Source organism: Salmo trutta, chromosome 8 (genome assembly GCF_901001165.1).
Source record: "Salmo trutta chromosome 8, fSalTru1.1, whole genome shotgun sequence".
Lineage (NCBI taxonomy): Eukaryota > Metazoa > Chordata > Actinopteri > Salmoniformes > Salmonidae > Salmo > Salmo trutta.
Window position 1 is genome coordinate 25,290,925 of NC_042964.1, and position 12,179 is coordinate 25,303,103.

At 40.8% G+C, this 12,179-nt stretch overlaps 1 protein-coding gene across 1 annotated transcript in view; it reads right to left on the reverse strand.

Moving 5' to 3' along the window:
- Positions 1 to 3,754: 3,754 nt before the first annotated feature.
- The window catches only part of LOC115198586 (insulin receptor substrate 2-B), a 39,582-nt gene continuing 31,157 nt past the window's right edge, over positions 3,755 to 12,179 (reverse strand). The window contains exon 2 of the mRNA XM_029760636.1: positions 3,755 to 8,092. Coding sequence (XP_029616496.1) covers positions 8,088 to 8,092 — 5 coding nt within the window. The 3' untranslated portion in view covers positions 3,755 to 8,087. The remainder of the gene's footprint in view (positions 8,093 to 12,179) is intronic.

The following is a 12,179-nucleotide window of genomic DNA, read 5'->3' on the forward strand; positions in this document are numbered from 1 at the left end:
AAACCAGCTTTTTACATTAGCATGTGACGTTCAGAACTAGCATACCCCCCGCAAACTTCCGGCGAATTTACTAACAATTTACTAAATTACTCACGATAAACGTTCTCAAAAAGCATAACAATTATTTTAAGAATTATAGATACAGAACTCCTCTATGCACTCGATATGTCCGATTTTAAAATAGCTTTTTGGTGAAAGCACATTTTGCAATATTCTAAGTAGATAGCCCAGCATCACAGGGCTAGCTATTTAGACACCCAGCAAGTTTAGCCTTCACCAAACTCCGATTTACTATTAGAAAAGTTTGATTACCTTTGGTGTTCTTCGTCAGAATGCACTCCCAGGACTTCTACTTCAATAACAAATGTTGGTTTGGTCCCAAATAATCCATAGTTATGTTCCAACAGCGGCGTTTTGTTCGTGCGTTCAAGACACTATCCGAATGGTAAATAAGGGTCACTCGCACGGCGCATTTCGTGACAAAAGATTTCTAAATATTTCATTACTGTACTTCGAAGCATGTCAACTGCTGTTTAAAATAAATTTTTATGCCATTTTTCTCATAAAAAAGCGATACTATTCCGACCGAGAATCTGCAATTAGGTAAACAGACGAAAGAAAATAAAGCACAGGCTCGACTCGGGCACGCGCCTAAGCCCTTTGTACTCTGATCGGCCACTTGGCAAAGGCGATAATGTGTTTCAGCCAGAGGCTGCCTCGATATCGTTCAGCTTTTTCCCGTGCTCTGAGAGCCTATGGGAGCCGTAGGAAGTGTCACGTTACAGCTAAGATCCTCAGTCTTCAATTAACAGAGGCAAGAACAACAACACCTTGTCAGACAGGCCACTTCCTGCATGGAATCTTCTCAGGTTTTTGCCTGCCATATGAGTTCTGTTATACTCACAGACACCATTCAAACAGTTTTAGAAACGTTAGGGTGTTTTCTATCCAAAGCCAAGAATTATATGCATATTCTAGTTACTGGGCAGGAGTAGTAACCAGATTAAATCGGGTACGTTTTTTATCCGGCCGTGTAAATACTGCCCCCTAGCCCTAACAGGTTAAACCTCGTTCCCTTCGCCAGGGAACCATAGTTCCATTCATAACTGTACATTATGTGGACTTTACCTTGTTTTGACAGTCAGGAGGCTCTCTCTGTCCCTGAGGTGGAATTTGGGACTAACACCGGGTTAGTTTGAGAACAAGAGATATAAATTAAAGGGAAGTATTCACAGACACAGAGAGACAGAGAGAGAAACAGAGACAGTATCCCAGTACTACTGTGCTCCATCTGAAAACAGTGTTAGTACCAATTACAATGTGTTTAGCTGTCTAGCATCAGTTTTGAATTTTAGATCATTATGAATAAGATTGTATAGACAGATCGTAGATTCACACTCCTACTCAGCTGCTTTGTGGACACAGGCGCTGGGGCCTCATTTATAAACGTTGCATATGAACAAAATATACCCCAAAACATGGGGCGGCTTATTTAAAAACTGAATGTGACGTGACTTCCCGCAAACTTTAGACCATGCATATGCAGATTCTAGTGGTTGAAGTATTGCATTGCAAGCAGGCAAATAGCCTAGTATTTCAACCTGGTCTCAGAGCATTTCCTATTAATCTGTACACTCCATTTAATGTTATGTTACGTTTCATATGGTATGCATTAATTTGTGGATGTCCAGCATCCATTTCTTATATGTTACAAATAGCAATCCGTATATGTTCCGAATTGCAATTCGTACAGTATGTTATGAATTTGCAGTACATATATGTCATGAATTCCAATTTGTTGTGGCTAATGTTAGCTAATGTTAGCTAGACTAGCAGTTAGGGATTAAGGTTATGAGTTAGGTAACCTTAGGTAACCTTAACCATTTAACCTAACATGCTAAGTAGTTGCAAAGTAGCTAAAAAGTATTTGCTAAAATGCTGAAGTTGTCCATGATGAGATTCGAACACTCAACCTTTTGGTTGCTAGACGTTCACATTATACACCCACCCACCCTCCTTTTGTTGTTGCCAACCACTTAACGACACGCCCCTTTTTTTCAATTTTCACCTAAAATGACATACCCAAATCTAACTGCCTGTAGCTCAGGCCCTGAAGCAAGGACATGCATATTCTTGGTACCATTTGAAAGGAAACACTTTGAAGTTCATGGAAATGTGAAAGGAATGTAATAGATCTAGTAAAAGATAATACAAAGACAAAAACAACCGTTCTTTTGTATTTTTTTGTACTATCATCTTTGAAATGCAAGAGAAAGGCCATAATGTATTATTCCAGCCCAGGTGCAATTTAGATTTTGTCCACTAGACAGCAGCAGTGTATGTGCAACGTTTTAGACTGATCCAATGAACCATTGCATTTCTGTTAAACATGTATCAAGACTGCCCAAATGTGCCTAATATGTTTATTAATAACTTTCATGTTCTAAATTATGCACTCCTCAAACAATAACATGGAATTCTTTCACTGTAATAGCTACTGTATATTGGACTGTGCAGTTAGATTAACAAGAATGTAAGCTTTGTATGAGACCATGCTGAGTATTTTGTGCAAATGGGGGGGATATGACACTTATAAAAATAAAAAAAGGAAATATAATAAGATGCAATCATTTGCTGCTAGTGAGAAGAGCAAAGATAAAACATGTTTGCATTCTAAAATGGTTAGAAATGAGCTTATATTTCCCATTTCATTTCCATGATCACCGTTTCTGACTGTGATGGTTTCCTACTTGCGAAGTACCCTACAGGCCTACAATGTCCCAGCTCTCATTTAATTGGACCCACATTAGTGGTAATCAATAATTTCAATTATTTTGCTCTAAGTGATTCTTTTTTTTTTTTTTTAAATGTGTCAAGTAGTTCTTTTTGTTTTCTCTTAATTTGGTTAGGTGCAATTGTGTTGCCAGAACCAGCTGGCTGCAGGGACTCTTTAGGTTAATCTCCTTGCAGGTTAAGCCTTTGTGCGGGAAGGTTTAGGCATATAAATCTCTATATTTTTGTACATGCAGTCTTTTCAGAAATGGCACGTAGATATTTAGTGTGAAATGTGCACAAAGGTTACAAGTTCAGTAAAGAGATAGGATATCATGGGATTGCCAAAACAAACAAAGTTGTGTGACAGGTTAGGTGATAGTGTGGCCAAGTGGTCTAAGGCGCTCCAATCTCTTTGGGGGCGTGGGTTCGAATTCCACTGCTGTCAGGGTCCGCTTTTGATCATAGTGAACAACTAAATGGAACAGTTGGTAAACACTGGTATAAGTTGTTTGAGCCAAAAGGTAACTCGAGCACTCAACTGTTAAAAGGTCAACATTTTATTTTAGAGAGGTTGTCCAACTGTCAGTCAGTGGCTGTTGTTGGCCAGTTGCATTCTGGGTATAGACCTTTTGAAACAGTCACTGTGCATTGGCCAAAGAGTCAACTTATGATATGTAGTACACAACATACCCCTGGACAGGGGACTGTGTGTATACTGTACTTCAGTGGAGGCTGCTGAGGGGACGATGGCACCTAGTAAATGGCTGGAATGGAGTCAGTTGAATGGTATCTACCACATGGAAACCATGTTTGATACCATTCCAGCCATCCTCCTCAGCAGCCTTCACTGCTGTACTTGTACATCAACTCTGCCTCATGCTCCAGAAACAGTAGATAAACTCCAGCCCCACAGGCCATTCTGGCTCAGACAAGGCTTACTAATACGTACATACACAAAAATATAAATGAGGGACAGTTGTGGTGGTAAGATGTACATGAACACTTTTATTGCAATAGCTCTATTGAAAGCAAAAAAGTTGGATAAATATAAACACTATGCTCCAAATTCCTCCGCTAGGACTTCACCCCCATCCCTCCTGAAGTGAAAAAGAAAAAAGGTGCCTTGAGGCGCAATTATCATGAAAAAAAATACTATAATATTTAAATAATTTCTCTTTTTTTGTTTTAACACTTTTTTTTCTCGTAAGGACATACGTTGCAGAGAAATATAATGCACATGAGGATTAACACCTCCACCGTATGAAGAACTGTCTGTTCCATAAAGCTAAATGACAATGCCATTAAATTCTGAACAAAAACACAGGTAGCAATGAAAATGACATCGTCACGGTTGCCATCAATCAACAGCATTCAAATGGTTATTTTGTAATACTACACAGCAGCAAATAAAATCGGAAGTTACAAAACATTAGGCAGAGGTTCTTTTTTATTTTTCTGTTTTTAAATTATTTTTTTTACAAAACCGCTAAATGTCTACATTGTCACTCTTGAAAACAAGTTTATCCCACTGTCTCCGTTTAGCTTAAAAATGATTTTAAACCCCGTCTTTAAGAGTTCAATCAAAAGTATCAACACAACACCCAGAAAACTATGGAGATTTAACTTCTGCTCTTTCTATAAAGTAGTTAAAAAAAAAAAAGATATACTGTTGCACATTTATGCAGTACCGTTTAGTTCCTCTGTAATATATTATGTAGTTATTATTAGATTTTCCCCATTATTTCCTAAAAGGGTTTGTTATTATTGTTAACTCAAAATGCTACGGCTCTGTTCCAACATCCACACTAGCATACTACTTAGTATGCACACTAGTAGCACACTACTGAGAATGCGTGTCCAATACATCGCTAGTAAGGAGTGTGGGACCCGATCATATTGGCCTATAATATATCATCAACAGAACAAAGTAGAATCATCATCCACCAAATAGTACAGAACAAGGCTGATATGAGTATCGATAATCAAGCCTATTTTAATAATCAAGCCTAAGTAAGACTTCTTAAATCACAGAAAGTCTTGCCAAAATAAAGCTTTTGTATTATTCAAATCTAATAGCTCAAAGCCGAAAAGCGCTGCAGCGTAACCAAAACTAAATAAAATCACAGTACAGCCTTTAAAATGTGTTCCAACCACAGAATTAGAATGAGGATTCTAGTTCTATGGTTTCAGCCTTGGGTAGGTATAGTAACCGTTCCTTTTCCATAACATACAGTAACAGTAGGTTCTGTGCACTGCAACTGTACCATATAAGACATTGGTTGTACCAAATGGGATCTGACAGGCTGTTTTTTTTTTTGCCTGGGGGGTGGGGGGGTCAACCTTTTCCACAGTCCATTATTCTGTACCAACAAATATATCATCATCTTCATACTTTAGTTAACACAACGACAAGACGTACCATGATACTTTCGAGCCCTTCTAATCCCCCCCTCCCTTCCTAACAAGCATCAAGCTCTTTTTTTCTTTTCACTGACATTTCGGTTCAGTCATCATCAAATGACTAAGGGATCTAGAAAAAGAGGGAAGGGAAGGAGGGGGAAGGGAGCGAGGGAATAAATCAGGTGAGCGAATAAAATTAACACTCCAGTCACGCAATCAATAGTGCCACTAACATCTTCTCCCTCTGCCCCCCCCTCCCCATTCCTCCCACCTACACCCATAGTGGGTTAACTATATAAAAAGGCTGACAGAGATTGCACAGAAAAATACACAACAGTATTCTAGCAGAACTCACTGCTTCCAGCCTTTCAGAAGGGAGACAGGAGGGTACATTTTTTTTTAGGGATATATATATTTTTTAAAAGGCATGGCACACGAGTCAAAATACTGAAATGAAAGAAAATGAAGAGGACAACCTACAGCGGTCTTTCAGTTAGGATGGTAACATGATCACTCCTCTTAAGTGGCGCACTGACACGTTTTTTCCCCCCTAACTTTTCTAAACGGACTCCAAGCAACATATTAGACAACGTATTTTTACCTTGTACCTCATCTCTTGTATTTAACCCTTTGTTGTAGCTACACTTCCCAGCGCTAACCCTAAAGTAAAAAGTCGTCATAGGCTGAAAACCTCTCTGAACTGGTTCTTGTGGATCCCAGTTTAGGCCGAGAATAGACACTCACTCCCCTGCGCTCTCTCCCTCACTACGGCCAGCCTACATGCTTGGCAATGTGAGGGGTCTAACGTGCGTAACCAGGGAAGTTAGGGGCTGGCAGAGGTGTGTGTCCATGTTGCACCTTGGGGGGTGGGGGGGGGGGGGGGGGTAGAGTCAGGTTACTGGAACCCCTAACGTCACACCAGCCCCGTGTGTCACCCAGCACACTTACTGATGGATTAGTGGAGTCACAGCAACAGGGGGCATCGCGTGTGTGGTGAGTCACTGTAGCCAGGGCCGTAACTACGAGGACACAGCGGTCCGGACCTCTAATTTGTTTCTAATAAAAATAATCTATTATGGGTCAACATCTGAATATTGCTTTCAGCATTGATCAAAGCTCAGAACGCTTACGTTCTTGATCTGACTGTTTTAAATCACGCCGGCTTCTTTGCGAACGAGTTGGAATCAGGAACAGTGGTTTGTTCGTTATGTTCGCCTGCGTCCCCTGGATTTGCCTCCCAGATTTTCCTTTTTAGCAGCACATTCACCACTCTCTCAAACGGCTAACTTTACCCTCTTGTGGCACAGGCCGAGGGCCAGCTAGAAGGATGAAGTAAGAAGCTAATGTTAAACGAAGCCTACCTCAACAGGAGCAAATAAATCGTTTAAGATCTCACAATAACTTTGCTTTACAGAGAATAGGCTACTGAGACAGACAGTGATGTGGCAACTCAGTGTTAAGGTTGAGGCAGGCTGCAATGGAAGCAGAGAAGGAGTGGTTCCCAAACTTGGGCCTGGGCCCCTGAGAAAATCTGTACTAATCTTTTAAACAGGTTAAGGAACTTAAAATTTGTTTCAATATGAACATCTCAACATGGCCATCTTCCCTATAGGCCTAGGCCGACATTACATTCAAATCGAAATGCAAACAATACAGTACACAAAAAATTACATACGTTTTCATTTATATTGGTAGCTGTTTACCCCTGGAGTTTATAGTTTACCCATTTCTTTTTTTTACCACTACATCACTGATATTAATAGAGAATCATAATATTCTAATAATTCATGTGCATGTGATAATACGATCTGTGTGCTCCTTTGACGTCTGTTTGTGCAGAGCTTGATTAGTAATGCCTAGGGATACAAACGTTAATGCTATGTAATTTGAGAAGAGAGACGTGTAAAAATGTGATTTTATGCAATTCATCATTACAACTGACTCAACAGTCGCTGATGCTATGGGTCAGTTTGAAATCATTCCTCCTATTTCCCCCCTTTCAGGGATATAACATTACAATTGTATAGCTAATATATGTTTATAGATCGACTGAGGTGAATGAATGAACCTACAGCAGCCAAGGTGATAATGGCGGGGGTCGTTTTAGCTCGTTTTTGCTGTTCTACAAATAGCTTTTTTTTTTTAATTGTATAGAAATGCAGTAAATGAGCTTCATCGTCCTCCCCAAAAACCAGACCTCACAAAAACCTTGGTTACGGCCCTGACTGTAGCCTAAAGAGCACAGACAAGTGTGTATATATATTATATCCATCCATGAGCCAGACCTGTGCTAATAAGGCCCTTAAGTGGAAATAAAGTACTTGCGTCTTTTATGGAAAATATTGGGACTATCGTTGAGTCCAGTACCATCTTCTGCTAATAGAAAAATACTAAATAAACCATGTTAGAATAACAAATGCACTATGTGGCTTTAAATACATGTAGCAGTTTCTCAGTGAGAAGATGAGTAAACTCTAAGATAAGAGTAATACTTAAGAGTAAACTCTACTGACCAGTCTCAACCCAGTCTAAGAGTTGTATTATTATTTGGCTATCATTATTTTTATTAACTTGCAGTGATACTGTGTTTGAGCGAAGCTCACTTTTTGCGCTGTAGATCAGAAATAAATGTTTTTATATCTAAAGTCCTTCAACGACAAGAGCAGACTCAAAACCAGCCACTGAGCAAACAAAAATTAGGGCAATTTTTTTTTTACTAAAATGCGAGCGCCTTCAGTCTTCATCTTCTGCCGTCTTCGTGATGTTGTGGTTCAAAGGGGGCGTGACCTTGTGGGCCAGCCTTGGGGTCGAGGTTGAAGGGTGGTGGCGGAGGGCCAGCCTTGGGGTCGAGGTCAAAGGGCGGTGAAGGGATTTAGTTAGAGGGGTGAACCACAGGATCCCTCCATCGAGCTTCATTCTGTAGAGAGAGAGCGCATCAGTTAACTTCACCAAAACAGTTGGTAAAGAAGCATGTCCCTTCGTGGCCCACACACATTAAGGCAGTGGATTAGGCTGGGCTCTGGCTGCGCATATCCCCTGTATCTAAAGCGTGTTTGTATATCCCCCTGTGTGCGTGCGTGCATGCATGCATGTGCGTGTGCGCGTGTTTTAAGGCTGGCCCCAGTTGACCCTGAGCAGGGCTTTGATAGGGGCTTTGTCCTGTTATAACAATGGCTGCTGGGTCACAATACAGATGCTTTGAGAGAGGGCTTCAGCTGTGGAAGGGCTGGAGCGACAGGAATGCTGGCTAACGCTTTCTGTCTGTTGGGGGGGGGGGGGGGGGGGGAGAAAGGAGTGGGAGGAGATGGGGACACAGAAAGAGCGAGAGAGAGGAAGGGAAGGAGAGATGGGGAAACAGAGATATAGAGAGAGAGATGAGAGAGAAGAGGTGGACAAGAGGTCTTTAGGATATTTTTATGGCAGTTTACTTAGACCATAACAATATGCTCAGGCTCCAACCACTGCTGGACACTATCTGACTTATCTGGCGATGAGTCAGATAAACTCGTCGATACCATTTTTAAGTCGCTGCGTACAGTATGAAGGAAACAAGATGTTGTTTCGCAACTCAGTGCTAACTAGGATTAGAGTAATGACGAAGTCTACATGTTAGCTGTTCCCATTAGACTCCCAGTCATTGCGCAGTTGCTAACTAGTGTTAGCGTAAACGCTAGAGAGCATACTTCCTTTAAAATTGCAAGCAGACATAAAAATGGTATCCACAAGTTCATCTGACTCTGGGGAAGTAGATAAAGAGCTTCATTGCCAAAATCCCAAACTACTAAGTCTACTTACCTCAACTATGAATTTAATAATTATTTGTATTTAAGCCAGTTAAGAACAAATTCTTATTCACAATGACAGCCAACCAAAAAGCAAAATGGGGGCCTGGGATTACAAAATAAAAACAATATATAGGACAAAACACACATCACAACGAGAGACAACATTACTACATAGCAAGGCAGCAACACATGACAACACAGCATGGTAGCAACACAATATGGTAGCAGCACAAAACATGGTATAAACATTATTGGGCACAGACAACAGCACAAAGGGCAAGGTAGAGACAACAATACATCACGCAAAGCAGCCACAACTGTCAGTAAGAGTGTCCATGATTGAGACTTTGAATGGAGAGATAAAGCTGAGATAAAACTCCAGTTTGAGTGTTTGTTGCAGCTCATTCCAGTCGCTAGCTGCAGCGAACTGAAAAGAGGAGCGACCCAGGGATGTGTGTGCTTTGGGGACCTTTAACAGAATGTGACAGGCAGAACGGGTGTTGTATGTGTAGGATGAGGGCTGCAGTAGATATCTCAGATAGGGGGGAGTGAGGCCTAAGAGGGTTTTATAAATAAGCATCAACCAGTGGGTCTTGCGACAGGTATACAGAGATGACCAGTTTACAGAGGAGTATAGAGTGCAGCGATGTATCCTATAAGGTGCATTGGTGGCAAATAACATCTAGCCGCTTGAGAGCACCCTTAGCTGCCGATCTATAAATTAAGTCTCCGTAATCTAGCATGGGTAGGATGGTCATCTGAATCCGGGTTAGTTTGGCAACTGGGGTGAAAGAGGAGCGATTACGATAGAGGAAACCAAGTCTAGATTTAAATTTAGCCTGCAGCTTTGATATGTGCTGAGACAAGGACAGTGCACCGTCTAGCCATACTCCCAAGTACTTGTATGCAGTGACTACCTCAAGCTCAAACCCTCAGAGATAGTAATCACACCGGTGGGGAGAAGGGCATTCTTCTTACCAAGCATTTTATCCTGTTAGGGCTAGGGGGCAGTATTTACACGGCCGGATAAAAAACGTACCCGATTTAATCTGGTTACTACTCCTGCCCAGTAACTAGAATATGCATTTAATTATTGGCTTTGGATAGAAAACACCCTAACGTTTCTAAAACTGTTTGAATGGTGTCTGTGAGTATAACAGAACTCATATGGCAGGCAAAAACCTGAGAAGATTCCATGCAGGAAGTGGCCTGTCTGACAAGTTGTTGTTCTTCTTGCCTCTGTTTATTGAAGACTGAGGATCTTTGCTGTAACGTGACACTTCCTACGGCTCCCATAGGCTCTCAGAGCCCGGGAAAAAGCTGAACGATATCGAGGCAGCCCCAGGCTGAAACACATTATCGCTTTTGACAAGTGGCCGATCAGAGGACAATGGGCTTAGGCGCCTGCCCGAGTCGACCCCATGCTTTATTTTCTTTCGTCTGTTTACCTAATTGCAGATTCCCGGTCGGAATATTAAATCGCTTTTTTACGAGAAAAATGGCATAAAAATTGATTTTAAACAGCGGTTGACATGCTTCGAAGTACGGTAATGGAATATTTAGAATTTTTTTGTCACGAAATGCGCCGTGCTCGTAACTCTTATTTACCATTCGGATAGTGTCTTGAACGCACGAACAAAATGCCGCTGTTGGAACATAACTATGGATTATTTGGGACCAAACCAACATTTGTTATTGAAGTAGAAGTCCTGAGAGTGCATTCTGACGAAGAACACCAAAGGTAATCAAACTTTTCTAATAGTAAATCGGAGTTTGGTGAAGGCTAAACTTGCTGGGTGTCTAAATAGCTAGCCCTGTGATGCCGGGCTATCTACTTAGAATATTGCAAAATGTGCTTTCACCAAAAAGCCATTTTAAAATCGGACATATCGAGTGCATAGAGGAGTTCTGTATCTATAATTCTTAAAATAATTGTTATGCTTTTTGAGAACGTTTATCGTGAGTAATTTAGTAAATTGTTAGTAAATTCGCCGGAAGTTTGCGGGGGGTATGCTAGTTCTGAACGTCACATGCTAATGTAAAAAGCTGGTTTTTGATATAAATATGAACTTGATTGAACAAAACATGCATGTATTGTATAACATAATGTCCTAGGTGTGTCATCTGATGAAGATCATCAAAGGTTAGTGCTGCATTTAGCTGTCTTCTGGGTTTTTGTGACATTATATGCTAGCTTGAAAAATGGGTGTCTGATTATTTCTGGCTGGGTACTCTGCTGACATAATCTAATGTTTTGCTTTCGTTGTAAAGCCTTTTTGAAATCGGACAGTGTGGTTAGATTAACGAGAGTCTTGTCTTTAAAATGCTGTAAAATAGTCATATGTTTGAGAAATTGAAGTAATAGCATTTAAGGTATTTGAATAACGCGCCACAGGATTCCACTGGCTGTTACGTAGGTGAGACGATTTGGTGCCACCTACCCTAGAGAGGTTAATGAGGGAAATAAGTATTTGACCCCCTCTCAATCAAAGATTTCTGGCTCCCAGGTGTCTTTTATACAGCTAACGAGCTGAGATTAGGAGCACACTCTTAAAGGGAGTGCTCCTAATCTCAGCTCGTTACCTGTATAAAAGACACCTGGGAGCCAGAAATCTTTCTGATTGAGAGGGGGTCAAATACTTATTTCCCTCATTAAAATGTAAATCAATTTATAACATTTTTGACATGCGGTTTTCTGGATTTTGTTGTTGTTATTCTGTCTCTCACTGTTCAAATAAACCTACCATTAAAATTATAGACTGATCATTTCTTTGTCAGTGGGCAAACGTACAAAATCAGTAAGGGATCAAATACTTTTTTCCCCCCTAACTGTATTTCTCATTTGCCTGAACGAGAGCCAGTAAGCCTGAGTGTGCTGAGCCTTTCACCAAATGCAATACTTGAGGTGGAGTAACTCTGCAAGATCACGGTCAAACTTGTTTTTAATTCTCATTCTTTTCATGGGGGCATGTTAACAATACCATTGAAAATATTTTCTAAAAGTCCAAGCGTGCTCGACAGTGGGGATCAAGCGGATTCTATACCATTTTACAAAGGCCAGTTCATGAAGGAAGGCTTGCTCATTAAAACATTTTTTAGCAAGCGTCTATGACAAATCCGGACAGGTCGTTTCAATGAGCAGCCATTACGAACGCAGGCTGTAAAACAGTGATCACTAAGGTCATTACAGAAAACACCAGACTGATACCTATCAGGATT